General features: G+C 35.6%; 1 protein-coding gene across 4 annotated transcripts in view; it reads left to right on the top strand.

The window, feature by feature from the left end:
- The window catches only part of SEC24A (SEC24 family member A), an 80,455-nt gene that overhangs the window by 43,303 nt on the left and 9,615 nt on the right, over nt 1-27,537 (top strand). For all 4 annotated transcript variants that reach the window (XM_010844500.1, XM_010844501.1, XM_010844503.1 and 1 more), the window contains 10 exons: nt 465-591; nt 2,229-2,338; nt 5,423-5,535; nt 6,902-7,020; nt 11,163-11,218; nt 12,314-12,520; nt 13,772-13,892; nt 14,199-14,357; nt 20,171-20,344; nt 26,071-26,181. In XM_010844500.1, coding sequence (XP_010842802.1) covers nt 465-591; nt 2,229-2,338; nt 5,423-5,535; nt 6,902-7,020; nt 11,163-11,218; nt 12,314-12,520; nt 13,772-13,892; nt 14,199-14,357; nt 20,171-20,344; nt 26,071-26,181 — 1,297 coding nt within the window. The remainder of the gene's footprint in view (nt 1-464; nt 592-2,228; nt 2,339-5,422; nt 5,536-6,901; nt 7,021-11,162; nt 11,219-12,313; nt 12,521-13,771; nt 13,893-14,198; nt 14,358-20,170; nt 20,345-26,070; nt 26,182-27,537) is intronic.

The raw sequence follows: 27,537 nt of genomic DNA, 5'->3' as shown, positions 1-27,537 counted from the left end.
GTGATAGTTCTGAGAACTTAGGAGCCTATTAATGTAACATGAAGAAACTTCTTAATAATTTAATTGATTTTTTTTTAGAATGTCGATCAATCCTTCACCATTCATCTCAGAAATACATTGTAAATTTACTATGTTGATTTTGCAGTGTCAACTTTTTTAAATCAATTTTTTTTGGAGTATAGTTGCTTTACAGTGTTGTATATGCGATGTAAACTTTTAATGAGAAAATAAATACTTTTTAAAAGGCAAAATTTAATAAGAATAGTCTTGGGGAAAATCACTAGGTTTTAAAAATCAATACATGTCAACTACATAATATTTTGTGTGGCAGGTTGGACACATTTTTTACCCTAGTTTTTCCTCGAAAATTATAATATTGCAACAGTTGTATGGATTGATTGCTTTACCCTTAGACATGATGATTGCTGTCTTTAATAAACAGTTGTGTGTTTTTTTTTTTCCAGCAATTGCCTGTGGTTACCTCTAGTACAATTGTGAGATGCCGTTCATGCAGGACATACATCAACCCTTTTGTCAGCTTTCTTGATCAAAGGAGATGGAAATGTAACTTATGTTACCGAGTTAATGATGGTATGTTTTTTAAATTAATATTATTGTATTCATTGTAGGGAAATCGGATAATATAAATGTAAAGTTAAAAAAGCAAAAAAAATTTAAAAAACCTCCTGTCTTATTTATGTGTAATCCTTCCACTCATATATAACTTCTTTTCACTTTTTTTTCAGGCATTTATACTTATATATAAATGATTACATATTTCTTAAGCAAAAAATATGGTAATATTACTTTGATACCATTTTTTTACATTTATTATATTGGGCATATAACAAATGGCATATTTCATGGTATTATTTAAGCCTATAATTTAAGAAATATTTTTATTTAGAAATTGTCCCATGCCTTTTCTCTAGGGTGAAAGAAAATAAGTCCACAGAATAGCTGCCATTAGCTTCATTCACTGCTGTATGAAGGGAGGTGGGCAGTGCTAGAAGGTTAGTTGAATGTAGTTTTTTCAGTAATTGATGAGGAGGAGATATCCTTCAGTAACTGTTTCACTATTTATATATTAAGAAATATCACCTAACAACATTCTATTAGGATTAGAGAAGGAAAAAGGGCATTCTGATATCCACATTGAAAATTAAGTTTTCAATTTTTCTAAAAATCTGTTTAGAAGGAGATTTCATTAAGCATTGGGAAATAGAGGAGCTTCTGAGATTTTTGAAAACCACATTTACTGTTTGTATTTTTAGAGTAGATGAAAATGAGGGTAGAAAAAGAGCATTCTTTTTACTCTGTAATAATTCAGAAAATATATGTATGTATAGTGTTTAGTACACCTTTAAAATCTTATGTATATGTGCTTTGGTATATGAAGTTAAATTGTAATTAAAGTTGAAGTCACTTTCGTATGCAGCCCAGAGCATTTCATGAACTATAGCTTACCCTTCAGCATATATTGGGATTTGAATTTTTAAACAGTTATTGAGAAGACAGATGCAATGATAATTTAGAAAATATTGGAGCACTAATGTTTTATAAGCAGAAGGCAGCTGATACTCCATAGAGGTCTTAATAACTTTTGAAACTCACCATGCCCCATACCCTGATACCCAAAAAATACTTTGAAGTATTTTTGCCGTAGCTTTCCAGGGGCAACCAGAGTCTGTAAATGACATCAAATGTTAATATCCTTGTACCACTGTGAAATTTAAGACAAAGTTTAGTCTTGCGTTTTAAGAAAATAATGATCACTTAATGAGTTTTTGGGTTTTTTTTTTCACTTAATGAGTTTTTATCATCCTCTTAAACTATTTTAGGAAAGCAGCTTTCCAGGAATTAAGAGAAAAAGGATATTAGAAAATAGGAAAAGTCATAGTACTTGTAAAAGCAAAACATACTTAGTGCTGTTCATTAGGAAGAGAAATTGAATGGAACTCAAAAATAAAGTATATTAACCCAGACTTCCCTGGCAGTCCAGTGGTTAAGACTCTGTGCTTCCATTGCAGGGGAAGCAGGTTCAATCCTGATTGGGATCCACATGCCTCACAGCATGGCCAAGTTAAAAAAAAAAAGTGCATTTAGCTTTTAATATTTAATTTATATTGAATTATATATGAATCCCTAAATTAAGAAAACAGCCAAATGCAAGCTGTATTAAACATAATCCTTTCAGTTTTAACAGCGTATGTTGTTAATTCACATAGTTCCTGAAGAATTCATGTACAACCCTTTGACCAGAGTCTATGGAGAACCTCACAGAAGACCTGAAGTTCAAAATGCTACAATTGAGTTTATGGCTCCATCAGAATACATGGTAAAGTTTCACTTTTTATATAGCATAAATATTTCATAATACTGGGTTTTAAATATACCATGGAGTTCTTTAATAAAATGTTATATTTTTAATTTATAAAAGTTATCCTGTTCATTATAAACATAGTTAATTTGTATATAAGGGTAAGTTTGGAAAGTGAAAGTATATGCAAAGTTCTGTTTATGTTTCTTGGGTATCCATTCAGAAATCTGCATAAAATATTGGGATCATACTAGTATACTTTTAGGTCTCATAGTTTTTTGCTATTATAAATAATAATGTGATGTGTATGCTCTTGTAAGTACTTATACATACACTTGTGTGAGTATCTGAAGTCTTGCATTTGAAAAGATAATAATTATGCCTAATGTTTGATTAGTACTATCCATTTTACAAAGCACATATATCTTTTTGATCATCACAAACAACTCTTAATTAAGCACTGTTCATCCTGTTTTACAGATGTGAAACAGATTTACTTAAGTGACTAGCAATATCCAGAACTTTTGGTTTCTCTTTCTCTATGCAATAATTGCCTCTAAGAAAAGGGAATATGAAGATAAGACTTAATACCAACTTTTAATATTTTATTTTAGTGTATTTTTATGGGATAGTCTCTATCTGGTCAATTGGGGCCATTTTAGTATAGAAATTATGAGGACTCAGTCTGTTTTCACCACATGGGAATTTCAGTATAGAAAACGTTTTTGTGAAACTTAAATGGCTGTTAATAGCTTCCTTTATGTAGCTGTGCCTTTGTTGAATTAAAGCCAAAAAATCAGAAGCATTTATTTTTTTGAATTGGCTTTCTTCCATTTCTTTACCTCTTAGCTTTTGTAAAAATGGCTTCCTTTAAATTTGGAAACTTGCCTAGGTCTGCAGGAGATGTTGCTTCTTCCAGACTTACTTCTTGGACAGCAGATTCTATGAATTTGGCAAGTGATATGTGCAAAAAAATATAAAAGTATACTAGACATCAAGTTCTGAGTGTGATTATTTGATGCTTTTTATTGAATTGAAGACAAATATTTGAGCTTGGAAGTGTAAAATATACTTGTACATTTTTCTGCAATTTTTAAAATATACTTGTACATTTTCTGCAAGTATATACAAAATATACTTGTACATTTTCCTGCAAGTTTAAAATATACTTGTACATTTTTCTGCAACTGGTTGAAATGTGTTGGTTAAATAACCAGCTCAAGTTGACTTGATTTGTCATTTTCAGAACTGTAATTTCTCTAAATTGTGAAATATGATGAAAGCCTATGAAACATGAATATATAGGTTACCAAGTAATCATAATACCACTGTTTCACCACCCAGGTCAAGAAATTGAACATTGCCAAAACTCTCAAAAGGTTTTCTTTTTTTAAAATATTTATTTATTAATTAGGTTGGTGAAAAAGTAATTATGGTTCCAGACCCTGAATTTTAAATCATTTTAACTAGTCTCAACCAGCTCTTTATTAATAAAAATAGGAACTGCTACCACACATTTTTTTCAACAAGAAATAGGTTTGTTTATTCCTGTAGCATAAAAATCCACGCTTCAGGATTCAGCGAACTCTTGGAAAGCATGTTCTGCCTCCTGCTGGTTGTGGAAGCGTTTCCCCTGCAAAAAGTTGTCAAGATACTTGAAGGAGTGGTAGTTGGTTGGCAAGAGGTTGGGTGAATATGGCAGATGAAGCAAAAACTTTGGCCTAATTTGTTCAACTTTTGAGATGTTGATTGTGTGACAGGTGGTTGGGCATTGTTGTGAAGAATTGGGTCCTTTCTTTTGACCAATGCTGGCTGCAGGTGTTGCAATTTTCATGGTATCTCATCGATTTGCTGAGCATACTTCTCAGATCTAACGGTTTTTCTGCAATTCAGAAAGCTGTAGTGGATCAGACTGGCAGCAGACCACCAAATACTGACCAGGACCCTTTATTTCGTGCAAGTTTGGCTTCGGGAAGTGCTTTGGAGCTTCTTCTAGCTCCAACCATTGAACTGATAGTTGCTGGTTGTTGTATACAATCCACTTTTCGTCTCGTCACAATCCAATTGAGAAATGGTTTGTTTTTGTTGCATGGAATAAGAGAAGATGACACTTCAAAATAACAACCTCTTTGATTTGCGGTCAGCTCATGAGGGCACCCACTTACTGAGCTTCTTCACCTTTCCTGTTTGCTTCAAATGCCAAATGACCGTAGAATGGTCGACATTGAGCTCTTGGGCAATTTCTCATGTAGTTGTAAGAGGATCAGCTTTGATGATTGCTCTTAGTTGGTTGTGGTCAACTTTCAGTGGTTGGCCACTGTGCTGCTTATCTTCAAGGCTCTCATCTCTTTTGCAAAACTTCTTGAACCACTACTGCACTGTTCGTTCATTAGCAGTTCCTTGGCCAAAGGCATTGTTGATGTTGTGAATTGTCTCTGCTGCTTTATGACCCATTTTGAACTCCAATAAGAAAATTGCATGAATTCACTTTTTGTCTAGTAACAATTTTCATAGTCTAAAATACATACAAAATTGACAAGTAATAATTCATTAGCAAAAAATATAAAGCAAGAAATGTGCATTAAAATGATGTGTAACATAACCACATTTACTTAAAAATTTTTCCAATATCAAATGGCAAAGTTCAACAATGCAAAACTATAATTACTTTTGCACCAACCTAATATCTGGCTACACCAGCTCTTAGTTGCATCATGCAGGCTCTTTTAGTTCTGGCATGTGGGATCTAGTTCCCTGACTGTAAATTGAACCCTGGACCCCTGCATTGAGAGCACAGAGTCGTAGCCACTGGACCACCAGGGAGGTCCCCTAAAAGCTTTCTGATTATATGTATTCCCCTTCCTGTCCTAGAAAAAACACTCTTCTAACAGATGACAATCATATTCTCATTTTCCTTTTTCTAAGTATGCATCTGAAAAAAACTTCTTTCTATATTATTTTCTTCATCTATTATTACTATAGTCTCCACTTGATCTGTAAATAAGGTTTATTTTATTGTTTTGCTATATGTAGACATGACAAATGGTAAGTTTAAATTAAATCCTGTTAACTGTATTTAATGAGATCCTTTTTCTCCCTCAGTTACGACCACCTCAACCTCCAGTGTACCTCTTTGTTTTTGATGTGTCTCACAATGCAATTGAAACTGGATACTTGAATTCAGTTTGCCAGAGTTTGTTAGACAATCTGGATTTGTAAGTATCTTAACTCAGGTTAATTTAGAAATAGTGTTTGTATTAATAAAATGAATAAGTAGTTCCAAAATATATTTTAAAAGCTATGTAATTATGTTCTAAAAGTCCACTTAAATCCATAGTTAACTTTAGGTCTCCCTTTCTCTGAGAAATACTAGTTTATTTTTAACCTTTTATTATGGAAAAATTTCAAGGATGTGGTAAATAGAAAGAATATAGTGAAGTTCCAGGCACTTAGCCTCAGGTTCAGTATTTTTAGCGTTCAGCTGTTCTTGCTTCATCTACCCCTGCCCTTCCTTTTTCCCCTAGAGTATTTTAATGCAAATCTCAGTCAGTATATCATTTTACCTAAAAATACGTGGAATTATTTTTAAGCCTAACTAAAATATGGGAATCACATCAAACAAAATTAGCAGTAATTCCATAATATGATATAATATCCAGTTCAATTTTTGTTCCTGGTTGTCTCTAGAATGTTTTTTTATTGTGGGTTTGTTGGAAAAAGAATGTAAACAGTGTCTACACATTGCATTTGCTGGTCCTCTCTCTTAAGCCTCTTAAAACAACTGTACATTAAATGGTTCTTACATGCTTAGTATAACCCATGAAAGCTAGCATGACCTTTCAGTGTAATGAAATACTCTTGTACTCTTGTATGGTAAGGAAGAATTTTCAGGAGCAAGTCTCATCAGAAATGGACTAACTCCCTCAGCTTGGTTGCAGGCATTTTTGTCCTTACCGGCATTTGTGTTTTTAATATTGTAGGTTGTGTATAGGAATTGTTGTTGATGAGAGGGTTCAATAACTTACCAAGAATGAAAACTAGTTTGTTTTTCCCCTTGTAAAACTAAGGTGTACATATTTAAGTTCTTTAAAATGTCTTTTTGCTGATCTTCTTAAGTGAATGTATTAAGCAGTATAAAAATAAATTTAAGCAATTTTTTAAAAAAGATACAGTATGTAAAGCAGTATGTAGCTTTATGCAATATGTAAATTACACTTTAGAGTTGGTATGTGGCAGTTTTTTGAAGTCTTTTTTATAAGTTAAAATCATCTACAGACTTTTGTATATCCTTTCCGTTGTTTTTTATATGTCATTTCCTAAGTGATTGATATAGCTTTATATAGGTATAATGAGTTTTGGATTGTTGTATTATTGTTTGGTTTTGTTGATTATTTGGGTTATGTGTAGTGTTTTCTTTGGAGTAGTATATGTTTCCATGGTGATTAAACACTGCATGGATTAAAAACATTTTTGTTGGGACATTTTCCACAGGACAGAAGCAAATGTTTGTATGTAACTCTTTGCAGATATTTTAGGTATAATATAAAACTTTATAAAATATTCTTCTGAATTTGTTTTTAGGCTTCCTGGCAACACCAGGACAAAAATTGGCTTCATAACATTTGATAGTACAATCCACTTCTACAGTCTTCAAGAAGGTCTCTCTCAACCTCAGATGCTAATAGTTTCAGATATTGAAGGTATATATTATATACTTAAATTAATGAACTGAGGAAATTTTAGTTTTAGAAATATTTCATGATTGTTCAGCCAATTCAGATCACTTGGTATGATTCTACTATATTGAGAAAAACTTTGAGTATATAGTGACAAGATTTTTGGACTTGTGAGAGTTCTTCAGTCAAAGTTCTTATTTTATAGAAGAGGAAACAGAATTATGGAGGTAAAGTGAATTCTGAACAAGGCAACAAAAACAAGTTAATGCTAAATCTCATTCAGGAAGTATTTAAGGATAGACATAGGCCAATGGAACAGAATAGAAGCCCAGAAATAAGCCTTCACATATATGGTAACTTTATTTTTGATAAGGATACCAAGACCATTCAATGGGGAAAAGACAGTTTTTTTAACAAATGGTTCAGAGAAAACTGAGCATGCAAAAGAATGAAGTTAGACCCTTATCTTCAACCATATTAAAAAAAATTAACTCAGTGGATCAAAGACCTAAACTTAAGAACTGAAACTCTAAGAAAACAGTGGAAAATCTTCATGACATTAGGTTTGGCAGTGATTTCCTGGATATGACACTAAAAGCAGAAGCAACAAAAGAAAAAAATAAATAAATTGGACTTGATCACTGTTAAAAACTTTTGTACATGAAAGAAAACTATCAAGACAGTAAAAAGAAGTACAGAAGTATGGAGAAAACATATGTATATGCAAATTATACATATGATGAAGGATTAATAAAAGAGCTGCTAATGGCTCAGACGGTTAAGAATCTGCCTGCAATGCAGGAGACCCCGGTTCAGTCCCTTGGTTGGGAAGATCCCCAGAGAGGGGAATGACAACCCACTCCAGTATTCTTGCCTAGAGAATTCCATGGACAGAGGAGCCTGCTGGGCTACAATCCATGGGATCGCAAAGAGTTGGACATGACTGAGTGACTAACAAACATACATACAACTCAGCAATAAATAAACCACAACTCAAAAATGGACAAAGAGCTTGAATAGACAGTTCTCCAAAGAAGATGCACAAATGGTCAGTAAATATACGAAAAAATGCTCAACATCATTAGTCATTAGAGAAATGCAAATCAAAATCACAATGAGATACCACTTAACATCCATTGGAATGGTTATTATTTTTAAAAATGGAAAATAACAAGGGCTGGTAAGGATGTGGAAACTTTGGAGCTGTTGTATATTGCTGGTGGGAATGTAAAATGGTTCAGTGCTATGGAAAACAATTGTACACTTAAAAATGGTTAAGGTGAGGATTTTCCTGGTTGTCCGGTTGTTAAGAATCCATCTGCTGATGCAGGGGACACTGGTCCAGGAAGTTAACACTTGCCATGGGGCAGCTAAGCCCATGTGCCGCAACTACTGAGCCCACGCTCTGGAGCCCATGAGCCATTGCTACTGAAGCTCGAGTACCCTAGAGCTTGTGCTCTACAACAGGAAAAGCCTCTGCAATGAGAAGCCCGAGCACCACAACTAGAGAGTAACCCTGACTCACGGCAACCAGAGAAAGCCTGTGCAGCCAAAAATAAAGTTAAATAAATAAATGAAAATTTAAAAAAGAATGACAAAAATTTTTATATGGTTATGGTGATAAATTTTGCATATTATATGTATTTATCACAGTTTAAAAAATTAACTCCAAATGGATCATAAATCTGAATATGAGACTGAAACTATAAAACTGTTAGAAAAAAACATAGAAGTGTTTTGTGACCTTGAATTAGGCAGTGATTTCTTAGATATAACACCAAAAGCACAAACGACAAAAGAGAAAATAGGTAAGTTGGGCTTCTTAAAAATTAAAACCTTGGGTAAACAATAAGGTCCTACTGTGTAGCACAAGGAACTGTATTTAATATTCTATGATAAACCATAATGGAAAAGAATATATATTTGTATAACTGAGTCACTTTGCTGTACAGCAGAAATTAGTACAACATTGGAAATCAACTATACTTCAATAAAATAAAAAAATGAAAATGTTTTTAAAAACTAAAGCTTTTTGTGTTTCAAAAGGATACTATCATGAAAGTGAAGACACCTACAGAATGAGAAAAAATATTTGCAAGTCATATATCTGATCAAAATATATATCTAGATCATGCAAGGAACTTCTACAACTTAATAAAAAAGACAACCTAATTAATTAAAAAGTGGGCAAAGGATTTGAATAGCCTTGTCTCTATGGTACACCATATTGAACATTCTGTCTATGCAGTTGGCTGATAAGCCCTTGAAAAGATGCTCATATCATGAGTTACGAGGGAAATGCAAATGAAAACCACAAAGAAATGCCATATCACAGCAGTTAAAAAGAAATCTCAAAACCAGAATTTTCTGATACTCTGAGCATGTCTGAATAACTGGTTAGTTCCATGAGTATTGGTTTGGGGATTACAAATAATAAATATTAATAAATAGGTAAGTTCACAACTATAAAATCTATGAATTATGAGAATTGGCTGTACATCTTTAAAATGCAATAGATGAATAGAGCCCCTCTTCTGTCCTGGTTGTTCCAAATCTCATAACAGAGCAGCCAAGTCAGTCTTTCCCCTTTCCCTTATCTATTCATATTTCTCCAAATACTTATTTGGCATAAAATAAAATTCACATAATAATTCTGATAATGGGCCAAGTTGTGAATTTACTGATATGGTTCAGCCTCTCAATTTTATTAAAGAGCTGATGAATATCCCTTGCTGGGTGTCATATAGCAAAAAATTTTTTAAAGGACAGTAGCAAGTTTTTGCAAGGATATGGAGAAATTGGAGCCCCCATTCACTAGTAGTAGGAATGGAAGATGGTGCTGCCATTAGGGAAAACATTTTGTCAGTTCCTCTAGAAGTTAAACATAGAGTTAACTATTATAACCCAGCAATTTTACTTAATAGGAAGGCAACTATACTTCAATTTTTTAAAATTGTTAATATGAATTATTAAAAATAAAATAGTACAGAACATGTCTACCCAAAAATGTGTACATGAATGTTTTTTAACAACTCAGCCAAGAAGTGGAAACAACCCAAAATAAACAAAATGTAGGATATTCATATAATGAAATGTTGTTACTCAGCAGTAAAAAAACAACATGGGTGAACCTTGAAAATGTAAGGCTAAGAGGAAGAAGCCAGTCACAAAGGACCTCATAGTGTGACTCCAATATTATAAAATGTCCAGAATAGGCCTGTTCAGAGACCAGAAGACTACAGGCTGCCCAGACCTGTGGGAGTTGGTAGGGAAGTGAGGAGTGACTGCTAATCAGTGCGGGGTTCTCTTTTGCAGTGATGAAAAGGATCAAGAATTAGATAGTGGTGACAGTTGTACAACTCTGTGCATATAGTAAAAAGATCACTGAAGTGTATCTTCTGCATGAGTAAATTTCATGGTGTGTGAATTATATTTCAAAACTTTTATTAAAATCTTAATTTTAAAGAAAGAACAGTAGACAGTAGATTTTTTATATGATAGTTAAATATTTAATGTTTCAAATTATCTGTTGGTATTATTTTTATAAGAATTATGGTGAGCCTTATTTTTGTAATTTTGTAATGAAAAACAATACAAAAATGTAAAAAGTGAGACCCCCTCAAAATACTCCACCACCACCCACATTTTCCTTCCAGTGTGCTTCCTTTCAGAAAAGCGTATTTAATACATAAGCAAGAATAAATTAGAATACTGGAAAACTCCTCTGATGTGGCCATTTAGCGTACCTTGCAATTTACTTGATTTTATAGCCCTGAGTAGGAGTAGCCTTCTTTGTGAGAACGTATCCACTTTATGAATGACAGAGTTGTTAGTGGGCTGTATTACTTGTATTTCAAGACAGAATTTTTGTGTGTCTTCTTAGTCAAGATTTTTTTTTTTTAATGCCAAGAGTGTTTCTTTGACTGCTTTTGTGGCTAAGCGGGAATTCTAAGACAGGATTCTAAATTGTCTTTAAGAAGCAAAGTACTTGTACAAACCTTACAGAGCGCTTGGGGTAACTCTTTGAACATAGGTAGACATTGCTGTGAAAGTAGAGGATATGGCTTTTCTCTAAGTGTAGGGCTGGTTAATTATATCAGTGTTATATATTTAGAACATCTGTGACAGTTGTTTTGTTTAAAAGAAATATGTATTTATTTTTTCAGATGTTTTTATACCTATGCCGGAGAACTTATTAGTAAATTTAAATGAAAGTAAAGAGGTAAGGGACACTTTCCTATCTGACATGTTTAATTGAAATGTTGAAGGAATGTATTTTTTAAATGAACTTTATGTAGAATTTTGCTTCTTTCTGTGACATTTCTAGGATGTGTAGCGTTTTATATTTGCAATTAGTTAAAATTCATCAGATGAACAGCTTTTGAGTTTGCCCTTAAACTGATTGCTTTTAAGTTTAATATATCAGTTTGTGATAGGGTGGAAGATAAGTCTGTTCCATAAAGGAGGATAAGATGCAGGAAGCCTGCCTTGCCAGTCATTTGGGAAATTGGGAGGGTTGCTGAGATAAGCTTCTGGTCACTACGTAGAAGCACTTTAGGCTGCTTTCAGTGCCCTTTGCTTTTCTGATTCACAGAGTGTCATTGAGGTCAGTTCAGAAGAAACTCTTATTACCTGCCTGGAAATTGCCATGACATAATACAGTGAGAGGTGAACAGAATGTGTCTGAAGGGGGGATGTTGTCTACCCTGTACATGCATATATGCCATAGGGGTAACATTTTAACTAGCAAGTCTATGGTCTCAGCTGTTGGCAATGGTGACTTTGCCATAGTGCAAAGTATTTTTTTCCCATTAACTCTCTTTATTTGTACAACCTAACCTGAAGAGGTAGTTGTTTTTTGTTTTGTTTTTCTTTTGTAGTAATATCATTAGTTGGCAAATTTACTGGCTATCTTAGATTTTGCAATAGGGAAGAGTTAAATACACTTTGGAACCGAAAAGAATAAAGTGTATAGAGGTGATTGAGAAGGCCATATTCCATGGCATTTAAATATGTCACATCTCTAAACTGTGATGGTTCTTTTGGATATATTTTGGACTTATAGTCTTGCTGGACTACTGCATGTGCAAGAACTGTAAGGCCCCAATTTTGATTTGTCTTGCTTGCCAATTTATAATGTTGACTTAAAATGGCTTTCTTGTCATTTGACCAACTTCATTGTTTACTGTACTGTCTGTAGATTCTCTGACCATCATCATGACTCAATGTCCTGTCTATTGTATCACTTACTGGCTTATTGTGGAAAAAAATTTTTTTTATTGTAACACTCTTGAGTTTTCTTGCTTTATTTCACAAGCTCGTCCAAGATTTACTGAAAACTTTGCCGCAAATGTTCACCAAGACCTTGGAGACTCAGAGTGCCTTGGGTCCAGCTCTTCAGGCTGCCTTTAAGTTGATGTCCCCAACTGGTGGTCGAATGTCTGTTTTTCAAACACAACTCCCAACTCTTGGAGTGGGAGCCCTGAAACCTCGAGAGGAACCCAACCAAAGGTCATCTGCTAAGGTTAGAAAGTCATTAAGTGTATAATAAGATTTATGCTGGTGTTTTGTCCCTTTGACTGTAGAGATTATTTTATTTTTCAGTTATGAAAAACAGGGAATATAAGGAAATGAATAATCATTTCTCTTTTATGTAGTCATTTCTATTTCAGTATTTTCTATCTGATTCACTCTTACCTTATGTTAGATCTTTAGCAGACCACTAGCAAATTTGCGTGTGGCTTCCCAGGTGGCTCAGTGGTAAAAGAATCCGCCTGCCAGTGCAGGAGATGTGGATTCAGTGTGGGTCAGGGAGATCCCCTAGAGAAGGAATGGCAGCCCACTACAGTATTCTTGTCTGGGAAATCCTATGGATAGAGGAGCCTATGGTCCATGGGGTCACAAAGAGTTGGACACGATTTAGCAACTAATTAGCAGCAGCAGTGCCACCTGCCTTTGATGAGAAAGTCAGGGAAACTAAGAGAATATGCTTGCTAGGGACAAGGTAGAACCTGTATGATGAGTAAAATTAGTCATGATTTGTTATATTGACTATCCTGAATTGTTTTTGAGCACCTTGTGTGTATAAACTTACTTTAAGATACATATTTCTCAAAAGATGAGAATGTGGCCATTTATTGTAATGATTAAAGGTGTCAGCTTTGGAATAAGTCTGCCTAAGTTTCATTGCTTTTTAAATGTGTGAGCTTGAATAGTTACTTAATTACTTTGCCCCTGTGTTTCCTTATATTTATAAAGTGAAAATATCAATCGTACTTATCTCTTATGATAAATGAAAAGTATTACATATGAATTGTTTAGAAGTTCCAGCATTAAGCATTTAAAAGAGTATCAAAATAAGTATAATAGGTATATTCCTTTTTAAAAGTAAAGCAAAATAGAAAATTCTTAAGCAGGACATGTTTCTTACTGAAAAAAAGAGAAAATATTACAAAACATAAAGGATTTTATAGAATGTTCAAAGATAATTGTTAACCCTCAGTATATATGGGGGGGGTGTGTGTGCGCTCAGTCACTCAATCGTGTCCAACTCTTTGCAACTCCATGGACAGTAGCCCGCCAGGCTCTTTTGTCCATGGAATTTTCCCAGCAAGAGTACTGGAGTGGGTTACCATTTCCTCCTCCAGGGGCTCTTCCTGATGCAGGGGTCGAACCTCCATCTCTGGTGTCACCTCAGTGGTATGTATGAAACGATATATAAATTTTATGACAATTTAATGATTTAAAATTTTTTCTCTTTGTAATTTATTAATAGGAAATTCACTTGACGCCATCAACTGACTTCTATAAGAAATTAGCCTTGGACTGTTCTGGTCAGCAGGTAGCTGTTGACTTATTCCTTCTCAGTGGACAGTATTCTGATTTGGCTTCTCTGGGTAAGTTCTTCCTAGTGATTATTTTTCCAGGTGAAAGTCAAAACGGTATTTTTATGATGATATAGATGACAAAGTGAAGGAATTCTTATTCCCTTGGGAAGGCAGTTTAGTTTATAATTAACCTTGTAGTCTTCTTCTCTGAACATTTATAATAGAGAAATGTCTTTATTACTGTTTAAAGGAATGAATTCTTTTTTGACAATGTCTTGGAAGGTAAAGAAAGGTCAGTTCAAATGCTTGTAGTTACTTTGTGTTAGTAATAGTAGGTAACGGTAGAATTTAAAAGGATTTTGTGTTTTCTTTCAGGTTGTATTTCTCGGTATTCAGCAGGTAGTGTCTATTATTATCCCTCTTACCACCATCAACACAACCCAGTCCAAGTACAGAAATTGGAGAAGGAACTACAGAGATACCTCACTCGGAAGATTGGTTTTGAGGCAGTCATGAGAATTCGGTGTACCAAAGGTGGGGCCCTTTTTTTTTTTTTAACATTTATGAAGGCATAAATGGAGTTTTGTTTTAAATTATCTTTATTTATTTTTGGCTGTTCTGGGTCTTTATTGCTGCACTTGGGCTTTCTTTGATGTGGCAAGCAGGGGTTACTCCTTGTTGCAGTGCATGCGCTTCTCATTGCAGTGGCTTCTCTTGTTGCAGAGCACAGGCTCTAGGTGCTGAGGGCTTCAGTAGTTGTAGCTTGCATGTTCTGAGTGCTGGCTCAGTAGTTATGGCTCATGGGCTTAGCTGCTCCATGGCATGTAGGGTCTTCCCAGCCCAGGAGTTGAACTGGTATCCCCTGCATTTGCACGCAGATTGTTAATCACGGGACTACCAGGGAAGTCCATCCTTTTTCATTTTCTTAATGGTACCCTTTGAGGCACAATTATTTTTAATTTTGGTGATGTCCCATTAATCATCTTTTTTCATTTTTCATTTGTACTTTTGGTATCATAGATAGCTCAGTTGGTAAAGAATCCACTTGCCATGCAGGAGACCCTGGTTCGATTCCTAGCCTGGGAAGATCTGCCGGAGAAGGGATAGACTACCCTTACTCCAATATTCTTGGCCTTCCCTGGTGGTTCAGCTGATAAAGAATCCATCTGCAATCGGGAGATTGGGTTCGATCCCTGGGTTGGGAAGATCCTCTGGAGAAGGGAATGGCTACCCACTCCAGTATTCTGGCCTGGAGAATTCCATGGACTATATAGTCAATGGGGTCACAAAGAGTCAGTCATGACTGAGCGCCTTTCACTTTCACATCGTAGCAGTAAACCACTGACTGCTTAATCCAGAGTCATGAACATTTTATACATATGTTGTCTTCTAAGATTTTTATAGTTATAATTCTTACGTTTAAGTCCTTGATTTATTTTTAATTAATTTTTGTTTCTGATGAGGTAGGTTTTTGACTTCATACTTTTGCATGTGGATATAGTTCTCCCAGCACTATTTATTAAAAAATACTGTTCTCTCCCTATTGAATTGTCTTGTCGTCGTGTCCCTTTGTTGAAAATTAGTTGATCATAAATGTGAGGGTTTATTTCTGGATTCTGAATTTTATTCTTTTAATCTATATGTCTGTCTTATGCCAGTACCAAACTTTCTTGACTATTGTGACTTTGTAGTAAGTTTGAAATTAGGAAGTATGAGTCCTCTCACATTCATCTTGTCAGTTTCTGCAAAGAAGCCAGCTGGTATTTGATAGAGCTTTCATTTAATAGGTAGATAAATTGGAGGGAAGAAGAACTAAAGAGCCTCTTGATGAAAGTGAAAGAGGAGAGGGAAAAAGTTGGCTTAAAGCTCAACATTCAGAAAACTAAGATCATGGTGTCCAGTCCCATCACTTCATGGCAAATAGATGGGGAAACAGTGGAAACAGTGGCTGACTTTATTTTTCTGGGCTCCAAAATCACTGGAAATGGTGATTGCAGCCATGAACTTTAAAGATGCTTACTCCTTGGAAGGAAAGTTACGACCAACCTAGACAGCATATAAAAAAGCAGAGACATTACTTTGTCAACAAAGGTCCATCTAGTCAGGGCTATGATTTTTCCAGTAGTCATGTATGGATGTGAGAATTGGACTATAAAGAAAGCTGAGCACCAAAGAATTGATGCTTTTGAACTGTGGTGTTGGAGAAGACTCTTGCAAGTCCCTTGGACTGCAAGGAGATCCAACCAGTCCATCGTAAAGGAAATCAGTCCTGGGTGTTCATTGGAAGGACTGATGTTGAAGCTGAAACTCCAATACTTTGGCCACCTGTTGCAAAGAGCTGACTCACTGGAAAAGACCCTGATGCTGGGAAAGATTGAGGGCAGGAGGAGAAGGAGACGACAGAGGATGGGATAGTTGGATGGCATCACCGACTCAATGGGCTTGGGTTTGGGTGGACTCTGGGAGCTGGTGATGGACAGGGAGGCCTGACGTGCTGCTGTTCGTGGAGTCGCAAAGAGTCGGACACAACTGAACAACTGAACTGAACTGAAATTGGAGGGAATATTGACATCTTAACAATAAGTCTTCCCATCCAAAAACATGATATATCTGTTCTTTAATTTTTTCAACAATATGTTGTAGTTTTTAGAATGTAGGTTTTGTTTCTTTTGTTAAATTTATTCCTAAATATTTTTTCTGTCATATTTCAAATCGAATTATTTAAAAATTTTTTCTACTGTAAGGATAATTAATCCTTTGCATATTGATCTTATGTCCCGCACCCTTGTTGAACTTGCTTCTTAATTCTAACTGTTTAGCATTTATGTTTTAAAGGGCCTACTTGTATCCTATCCAAGATTGAAGGACCTCTGATATTATTTCGGCAGATACTGGCTCTAAATTAAGGGAAATGTACATCCCAGAAGTGCTTTTATGACTTTTTCTGCTTGGCAGGACAGAAGCTGTTGTATATGTACCTAACCTTGCACAAAAAGCTTGGGCATACAAACCAACCTATGCTTTCTTTTTACAATGCTTAATTTACTGTATCTTTGTGGTTAATTTGCTTAGATTTCTCTTTTTTAATGATAAATTTTGTTTCACATGAAATAAAATGCTTTTGGTAAAGCTACCAAAAAAAGGTACAGTACAAAAAGATATAAAATGAGAAATTAAGCCAGTATAGTCTGCCTTAGAATTTCTCATATGCTCTTGAAAAGTTTTCCCATGCATATATAAACCTGGGTATAAATTTTCACCTTCAAGTAAAAGCAGTGAGGTTCACATCTGGCTTCTTTTTTTGTACGTGCTTTCTGTTTTTATATATACAGATCTACATGCTTCCTTTTTTTCTAATTACTGTTGCAAAGTTGGTTTTTACTTCGTAAGCAAAATATATACCTGTTATTATAAAAAATGAAAACATTATTGATGAAGCTAGTCCTTTTGTATCAACTGTGTGTGTTGATACTGTGTGTCATTTCACTTTCTCTCCAGCTTTATGTTATTATAACCACATTGCTGTGTTACTTTTTCTATACACTTACATACATATATACTGCTTCATGGAAAATAGTATAATGCAGTAGCATAAATAAGATTGTACATGTTTTCAGCAAGTCTTGAAGATCTGTTAATATTAATTATGTAGATCTATCTCATGCTCTTTTAAAAATCTCATGTATTTTAACTTCTAACTAGTATTTCAGTTCAGTTCAGTCACTCAGTCGTGTCTGACTCTTTGCGACCCCATGAATCGCAGTACACCAGGCCTCCCTGTCCATCACCAACTCCTGGAGTTCACCCAAACTCATGTGCATCTAGTCAATGATGCCATCCAGCCATCTCATCCTCTGTCGTCCCCTTCTCCTCCTGCCCCAAATCCCTCCCAGCATCAGGGTCTTTTCCAATGAGTCAACTCTTCGCATCAGGTGGCCAAAGTATTGGAGTTTCAACCTCAGCATCAGCCCTTCCAATGAACACTCAGGACTGGTCTCCTTTAGGATGGACTGGTTGGATCTCCTTGGAGTCCAAGGGACTCTCAAGAGTCTTCTCCAGCACCACAGTTCAAAAGCATCCATTCTTCGGCGTTCAGCTTTCTTCATAGTCCAGCTCTCACATCCGTACATGACCACTGGAAAAATCATAGCTTCGAGTAGGCGGACCTTTGTTGACAAAGTAATATCTCTGCTTTTTAATATGCTATCTTAGTTGGTCATAACTTTCCTTCCAAGAAGTAAGCATCTTTTAATTTCATGGCTGCAATCACCATCTGCAGTGATTTTGGAGCCCCAAAAAATGAAGTCTGGCACTGTTTCCACTGTTTCCCCATCTATTTCCCATGAAGTGATGGGACCAGATGCCATGATCTTCATTTCCTGAATGTTGAACTTTAAGCCAACTTTTTCCCTCTCCTCTTTCACTTTCATCAAGAGACTTTTTAGTTCCTCTTCACTTTCTGCCATAAGGGTGGTGTCATCTGCATATCGGAGATTATTGATATTTCTCCCGACAATCTTGATTCCAGCTTGTACTTCTTGCAGCCCAGCGTTTCTCATGATGTACTCTGCCTATTAAAGAAGCAGGGTGACAATATACAGCCTTGACGTACTCCTTTTCCTATTTGGAACCAGTCTGTTGTTCTATGTTCAGTTCTAACTGTTGTAAATATCACTGTTTTCCTACTGATTGGCATTAAAGATTATTGTGATTTTTCTTTTTGTTATGACACAAACAGTAATGCTTAATTTTTTGCACATATAAATTTGGAACTTGAATGATTGTATCTGTAGAATAAATTCTTTGTAATGGAATTACTGTGGTTAAAGTAAATACCCATTTAGCATTTTGGAAGATATTGTCAACTCATTATTGAAAAAAGTTATTTTGAAAATTTGAATTCATTTAAGAAGTTATCTTTTATCCCATCCTCATTCTTACTAACTACTGTGTATTATTTAATATGATTGTTTCCAGTGTCAGTGTGTGGGTTTTCCCCATACCACCAAGCAATTAGCTCAGTTCTGGCATTGCTTACCTAGAGATATCATCAGATCCCACAGATTAAGGGTTCAGTCTCACAAGACTGCCTCCCCACACACCATACCACCACATTTCAGAAGCCAGTTGTGAGTCCAATTTGTTACCTATGCTTCTGGCTATAGACTGGAAATTCCAGCAATCCCTCCTTTGGTTGAAATTATTGGCTAGAGTGACTTATAGAACTCAGAAGAAACATTGTACTTCCTAGATTACCAGTTTATTTTATTTAATTTTTAAAAATTCATTTATTTATTTTAATTGGAGGCCAATTATTATATAATATTGTAGTGGTTTTTGCCATACATTGACATGAATCAGCCATGGGTGTACATGTGTTCCCCATCCTGAAGCCCTCTTCCACCTCCCTCCCTTCAGAGTCATCCCAGGGCACCAGCCCTGAGCACCCTGTCTCATGCATTGAACCTGGACTGGCAATCTATTTCACATATGAAAATATACATGTTTCAATGCTATTCTCTCAAATCATCCCACCCTTGCCTTCTCCCACAGAGTCCAAAAGACTGTTCTTTATATCTGTGTCTCTTTTGCTGTCTTGCATATAGGGTCATCGTTACCATCTTTCTAAATTCCATATATATGCATTAATATGCTGTATTGGCGTTTTTCTTTCTGACTTACTTCACTTTGTATAATAGGCTCTAGATTCATCCACCGCATTAGAACTGATTCAAATGCATTCTTTTTAATAGCTGAGTAAAGATTACCAGTTTATTTTAAAAGGATATAACTCAACAACAAAAAAAGAGACAGGATGCATAGAGCAAGATATGAAGAAAGGAAAAGGGTGTGGCGGCCTGGAGTTTCTGGAGCTTGCTTCCTCTCTCTTAAGAGTTTCATTCTTCCCAAATTTCCATGTATTCACAATCCCAAAGCTTTCTTAAGGACCCTGTCCTTTTGGGTTTTATGGGGCTTCATTACATAGTCAGGACTGATTAATTCACTCTCAAGCACCTCTCTGCTCCCTGGAGGTACTGAGTGGGGTGGGGGTGGGGAGAATGTCAAACTGAAAGTTCTGTTCCTCTATAATCAAATGGTTGAATCTGGTAGCCAGACCCCATCACTAGGTTACCTAGTTCCCTTCCAGAAGTCACCTAGTTACCATAGTAAAAGACAAAAGTAAAGTATAATCTTTAACACTTAGGGAATTCTAAAGGTTTTAGGAGCTGTGTGCCTGGAATGGGTGAAGACTGAGTATTTATTTTTTTATAAACCACAATATCACATCTAAACTGTATCCATATGTAGGTGTATGTAAATTGTTTTGACACCTTTTTCTTTTCTAGGTCTTTCCATTCATACTTTCCATGGGAACTTCTTTGTTCGGTCAACAGACTTGCTGTCTTTGCCCAATGTAAACCCAGATGCTGGCTATGCAGTACAGATGTCAGTGGAAGAAAGTCTTACTGACACTCAATTGGTTTCCTTTCAGTCAGCACTCTTGTATACATCCAGCAAAGGTAATCTTTTCTGTTTGTTTTATTGTGGCAAAAACACATAACATGAGATCTATCCTCTTAACAAAATTATGTCTAAAATACAGTATTGTTAACTCTAAGCACAATGATGGAGCAAAGGTAAGATTTTTGAATTGGCCACTGTAGTCTATGGCTTGTGATAAAATCTGTTTTCTTTGGAAGAAATTACCATTTCTGTTAAGCCAAAAAAGTGTTCTTAATCTTAAGAGGCTTTTTGTTATTCTTGATAAAGCTAAGATATTTGGTGTTTAATTTTTCAAGCATTGCATTTAACAGATATTTATTAAAAGTCTACTTAGTGTCTGAAATATGTTATGATAACACAACAGTCAAACTGATTTAAAACCCTTTTTCTCATAGTCCTTATTCTAGTATGGGAGACAAACAATAAAAAGGATACATCAGTAAAATAATAATTTGTTATACAATGACATTAGTTAATGAGAAACAAAGCTGGTAAAGTGTTTAAAAGGTGCTGAGAGGTGATGGTCTCTTAAGATAGGGTTTCCAGGAAAGTTCTCACAGAGGGTAACATTTGAGTTAAGTCTTGAAGGAATTCAAATGCAAGATAAACAGTTTTTAAGGGTATAATTTGTCTAGTACTAATTAATTTATATGTATTTTGTCCAAAAGATGATGTGAAGGCTGGTTAAATTTATTTTATTATTTTAAAGATTCACAACTCTCACCTTAATTCTGTTTTGTCTCCTTAAAAAAGTTTTGAAAAGTGTTACTGTGTTGTGTCTACTGATTTTTACAGCTCTGCCAAAATCTATAAAAAGTGTATAATAGATATTTTAATAAAAACTATTAGTATTAGAGAAGTCCACTTTTTGTACTATGATTATAATAATATTGCATACCATAAAACTAAGATAGATTTCTGAATGTAGATATTATTTTTTATTTGACAAAAAAATTCCCAGTCCTTTTTCTCATTGATTTTTCTTAACATATTAAAAAAAAACCCTAATATATAATGGAACTAGGTAAAATCTACTGTTTTAATGTATAGTTCCACAAATTACTTTTAAAGAGAAGTAATACCTGACTATGACCAGTGTATTCTCTTGGCAAAACTCTATTAGCCTTTGCCCTGCTTCATTATGTACTCCAAGGCCAAATTTGCCTGTTACTCCAGGTGTTTCTTGACTTCCTACTTTTGCATTCCAGTCCCCTGTAATGAAAAGGACATCTTTTTTGGGTGTTAGTTCTGAAAGGTCTTGTAGGTCTTCATAGAACCGTTCAGCTTCAGCTTCTTCAGCGTTACTGGTTGGGGCATAGTCTTGGATTACCGTGATATTGAATGGTTTGCCTTGGAAACGAACAGAGATCATTCTGTCGTTTTTGAGATTGCATCCAAGTACTGCATTTCCGACTCTTTTTTTGACTATGATGGCTACTCCATTTCTTCTGAGGGATTCCTGCCCACAGTAGTAGATATAATGGTCATTGGAGTTAAATTCACGCAACTAGTCCGTTTTAGTTTGCTGATTCCTAGAATGTCAACGTTCACTCTTGCCATCTCCTGTTTGACCACTTCCAATTTGCCTTGATTCATGGACCTAACATTCCAGGTTCCTATGAAGTATTGCTCTTTACAGCATCGCACCTTGCTTCTATCACCAGTCCCATTGACACCTAGGTGTTGTTTTTGCTTTGGCTCCATCCCTTCATTCTTTCTGGAGTTACTTCTCCACTGATCTCCAGTAGCATATTGGGCACCTACTGACCTGGGGAGTTCATCTTTCAGTGTCCTATCTTTTTGATATACATTCAGCAAAAACAAGACCGAGAGCTGACTGTGACTCAGATCATGAATTGCTTATTGCCAAATTCAGACTTAAATTGAAGAAAGTGGGGATAACCACTAGACCATTCAGGTATGACCTTAATCAAATCCCTTATGATTATACAATGGAAGTGAGAAATAGATTTCAGGGACTAGATCTGATAGACAGAGTGCCTGATGAACTATAGACAGAAGTTCGTGACACTATACAGGAGACAGGGATCAAGACCATCCCCAAGAAAAAGAAATGCACAAAAGTAAAATGGCTGTCTGGGGAGGCCTTACAAATAGCTGTGAAAAGAAGAGAAGCAAAAAGCAAAGGAGAAAAGGAAAGATATAAACATCTGAATGCAGAGTTCCAAAGAACAGCAAGGAGAGATAAGAAAGCCTTCCTCAGCAATCAATGCAAAGAAATAGAGGAAAACAGTAGAATGGGAAAGACTAGAGATCTCTTCAAGAAAATTAGAGATACCAAGGGAACATTTCATGAAAAGATGGGCTCGATAAAGGACAGAAATGATATGGACCTAACAGAAGCAGAAGATATTAACAAGAGGTGGCAAGAATACACAGAAGACCTGTACAAAAAAGATCTTCACGACCCAGATAATCACGATGGTGTGATCACTGACCTAGAGCCAGACACCCTGGAATGTGAAGTCAAGTGGGCCTTAGGAAGCATCACTATGAACGAAGTTAGTGGAGGTGATGGGATTCCAGTTGAGCAATTTCAAATCCTAAAAGATGATGCTGTGAAAGTGCTGCACTCAATATGTCAGCAAATTTGGAAAACTCAGCAGTGGCCACAGGACTGGAAAAGGTCAGTTTTCATTCCAATCCCAAAGAAAGGCAATGTCAAAGAATGCTCAAACTACCGCACAATTGCACTCATCTCACACACTAGTAAAGTAATGCTCAAAATTCTCCAAGCCAGACTTCAGCAATACGTGAACCGTAAACTTCCAGATGTTCAAGCTGGTTTTAGAAAAGGCAGAGGAACCAGAGATCAAATTGCCAACATCCACTGGATCATGGAAAAAGGAAGAGATTTCCAGAAAAACATCTATTTCTGCTTTATTGACTATGCCAAAGCCTTTGACTGTGGATCACAGTAAACTGGAAAATTCTGAAAGAGATGGGAATACCAGACCACCTGACCTGCCTCTTGAGAAACCTATATGCAGGTCAGGAAGCAACAGTTAGAACCAGACATGGAACAACAGACTGGTTCCAAATAGGAAAAAAGAGTACGTCAAAGCTGTATATTGTCACCCTGCTTATTTAACTTATATGTAGAGTATGTCGTGAGAAACGCCGGGCTGGATGAAGCACAAGCTGGAATCAGGATTTCCAGGAGAAATATCAGTAACCTGAGATATGCAGATGATACCACCCTTATGACAGAAAGCAAAGAAGAACTAAAGAGCCTCTTGATGAAAGTGAAAGAGGAGAGGGAAAAAGTTGGCTTAAAGCTCAACATTCAGAAAACTAAGATCATGGCATCTGGTCTCATCACTTCATGGCAAATAGACGGGGAAACAGTGGAAACAGTGCCAGACTTTATTTTTCTGGGCTCCAAAATCACTGTAGATGGTGATTGCAGCCATGAAATTAAAAAACGCTTACTGCTTGGAGGGAAAGTTATGGCCAACCTAGACAGCATATTAAAAAGCAGAGACATTACTTTGTCAACAAAGGTCCGTCTAGTCAGGGCTATGGTTTTTCCAGTAGTCATATATGAATGTGAGAATTGGACTATAAAGAAAGCTGAGTGCTGAAGAGTTGATGCTTTTGAACTATGGTGTTGGAGAAGACTCTTGCGAGTCCCTTGGACTGCAAGGAGATCCAACCAGTCCATCCTAAAGGAAATCAGTCCTGGGTGTTCATTGGAAGGACTGATGTTGAAGCTGAAACTCCAGTACTTTGGCCACCTGATGCAAAGAGCTGACTCATTGGAAAAGACCCTGATGCTGGGAAGGATTCGGGGCAGAAGGAGAAGGGGACACCCAAAGATGAGATGATTGGATGGCATCACCAGCTCAATGGACATGAGTTTGGGTAGACTCCAGGAGTTGGTGATGGACAGGGAGGCCTGGCGTGCTGCGGTTCATGGGGTCGCAAAGAGTTGGAAATGACCGAGCGACTGAACTGAACTGAATACCTGTCTAAAAGGGTAACATTATTTAGTGCTTCTATTCTAGATAAAAACATTGATAACTAACATGTTTAAGCCTATCATATTGGCAATGACAGCTATTACACACATAGAGATATACTTACTTTGTGACCCATTAGACTATAGCCTGTCAGACTCCTCTGTCCATGGGATTCTCCAGGCAAGAATACTGGAGTGGGTTACCATTCCCTTCTCCAGGGGATCTTGCCCACCCAGGGGTTGAACCCGGCTTACTCGGTAATTCAAACAGTAAAGAATCTGCCAGCAACACGAGAGACCTGGGTTCGATCCCTAGCTCCAGAGGATCCCCTTGAGAAGGGCCTGGCAACCCACTCCAGTATTCTTGCCTGGTGAATTCCATGGACAGAGGAGCCTGGTGGGCTACAGTCTATGGGTTTGCAAAGAGTCGGACACAACTGAGCAACTTTTACACTTTCTCCTACATTGCAGGCATATTCTTTACCATCTGAGCCACCAGGGAAGTTACAGTTCCACAAGTTTTGACTATTTAAGTATCAGAATCTGTTCCATTTCCCCCAACATGTCCCTGTGTTTTTATAGTCAGCTCTCTCCCATCCCCAGATCCTAGCAACTATTGATCTGTTTTCTGACCCTATACTTTTGCCTTTGCAAAAATGTTTTACGAATAGAATCATACAGTAGGTAAACCTTTTATATCTGGCTCTTTCACTTAACACAGTGGATTTAAAATTCATCCAAGTTGTTTCATTTACCAGTAGTTTGTTTCTTTTTATTCCTAAATAATATTCCATTGTACCCAGGTTATTTATTTATCTCCTAGTTTAGGTACATTTGAGTTGTTCCAGTTTTTGGTAATTTCAAATATAGCCCTTATAAACATTTGCATACAGATTTTTGTGTGAGCATAAATTATAATTTCACTTGGGTGAATACTTTTCAGTGTTTTTGATGGGAGTCTGGGTTGTATGGTGAGCTTATGTCTGACTTTTTAAGAACTTGCCAAACTGTTTCCTAAGCAGCTGTACCATTTTGTGCTCAGAGTGTATGAGAGTTCCAGCTGCTGTGCATTCTCACCAGCATTTACTATTATCTGTTTAGTTTTTGCTTATTATTTTTGGTTTGAGGTTTTTTTGTTTGTTATGCTCTTCTAATAAAGTATAATGTATCACTTTTAGTTTTATTTCATGTTTCTGTAATAAATGTTGGATATCTTTTTAATATACTTACTGTATTAGTTATTAGTTTAGGTTATTCCTAATGTTTTCTAGGAAGTATTGTGACTGTTGATTTTTTTTTTAATGAAAACTTTATTTTTAATTTGACAAACTGAGTATCTTTAGCGAATTTGATTTTTTTTCCTGTGATTAAAAGAACAGTATAAAATTTCTCTGGAGTTTGAATATCAAAACAGACCGTAGAACATATCCTGCAGTAGTGGTTTCTTACATGATATATATTTTACCAAAATCACTTTTACAAAAAAGGATAAAGTAATCAAAAAATTCAGAAAAGAAATCCTTAAGAAGCTAGCATGTTACCATCATTTGGATATGATTTCTATTGTCTTTTCAGTGGTACTTTGAAAAAAAATTTGTAGTAAAAAAAAGTAATGCTTTAGAGTTTGCTTTGATACTTTTCCTAATTACTACACATAATCCTGTTTGGTTCCAGATTGAAGTGATTTTTCTGAGTAACTTTAATACAAACTTTTTTTTAATATTGTTGTCCTTCACTATTATTTGTATGTTTTCTCCAAAGGCGAAAGAAGAATTCGTGTTCATACTTTGTGTTTGCCGGTAGTTTCAACTTTAAATGAAGTCTTTCTTGGAGCTGATGTTCAAGCAATTTCAGGGTTATTGGCCAATATGGGTAAGAATTATTACCTATTGTAAACATATTACAAGTAGTAACATTTGAAAAATCTATATACTTGTATTTTCCTTTAATTAGCTTTACAATTTCAGTATTTTAGATTCAGTGTATGCCTGCCAAGTAACTATTTGAATAAATGGGTCTGCTGCAGATAACCTGATCTTTTTTTCTTTTTTAAATTTTACAGCTTTATTGAAATTAGTTTCAGTTTGTTGAGATATAAGTGATATAATTATCACTTAACCCATGTGAGTATATAACTCCATATATACATCCACGAGTATGTATACAGATTCGTACGGCCATCACCTGAGTCTAGTTTTAGAACATTTCAGTCACCCCTGAATGAACCTCATGCCCATTAATTAAGTTACTGCTTACTCTCTTCTTCCTTCAATGGCCTTAGGCTACCACAAAACTGTTTTTTGAGCAACTGAGCGTGCACACACACACATACAGACATGTACATACAAACTATATTCTGCCTCACAATCTACCTGCTAGGGACTTAAATACCATGTTTTACTTAATGTTTTCCATCTCAGAGTTGCCTTCTTGAATTTTTGTTTTGTTTTGTTTTCTTTTTGGATCCCTTTTGCAAAACCATAGAGCTTAATGTCATCTTGGTTCTTGCTCCCTTTCTCCTTCAGGGATGACTGCCAGTGAGTCCATTTGCTTCAAATTCAGTCATCAATTTGCTTCAAACTCAAATGCCTGTAATAGGAATAATTACCTATTTTCTTGAATTTCCTATTGGGAAAAAAATGTTCTTTAATGTAACATGGTAAATAATTAACTTCAGTTTAGTCTCATATGTTAAAAGTTAAAAATTGTAACCTAAGAAATTTGAAGGTTCATTGCCTTTATATATTGTTGAACTAGTAGATTTTTGTAACAGTGTAATTATTATATCTTTATTATTATTAACAACAGCAACTATATATCAGGCAGTGTTTGTGAATTTTAAAAAATCTTCACAACAAGTATTAGTTCTTTTATTAAATTTGGTTGATCCCAATATGTACTTTTTACCCCTCACATTTTGTCAAAATCCTTGAGTTAAGGTAATAGTAGTCTTCATTCTTTTTTGCTTATATATAAATTTGGTCATAGCAGTTAATAATGTCACTTCATTGAGTGTATTTTTGATACCACATGAATAGAGTTTAGTTATAGTTTGAGAAGTTTTCAAAGGAACTACAGTGTTTTTGGTTTTGGAAAAATTTGGGGGGTATATAGAAAAGCTTAAAATAGAGTAGCATAACAGATGATGAAGATCATCTAAATAACTAGTTGTTCTTTGAATAAATATAAAAGTTCTCTGTATTAAGAAAGCATGTGCTACAAAAGAAG

Source organism: Bison bison, unplaced genomic scaffold (genome assembly GCF_000754665.1).
Source record: "Bison bison bison isolate TAMUID 2011002044 unplaced genomic scaffold, Bison_UMD1.0 scf7180017864203, whole genome shotgun sequence".
Classification (NCBI taxonomy): domain Eukaryota; kingdom Metazoa; phylum Chordata; class Mammalia; order Artiodactyla; family Bovidae; genus Bison; species Bison bison.
Note: the sequence above shows the minus strand (reverse complement) of the source record. Positions and strands in the feature narration are given on the sequence as shown.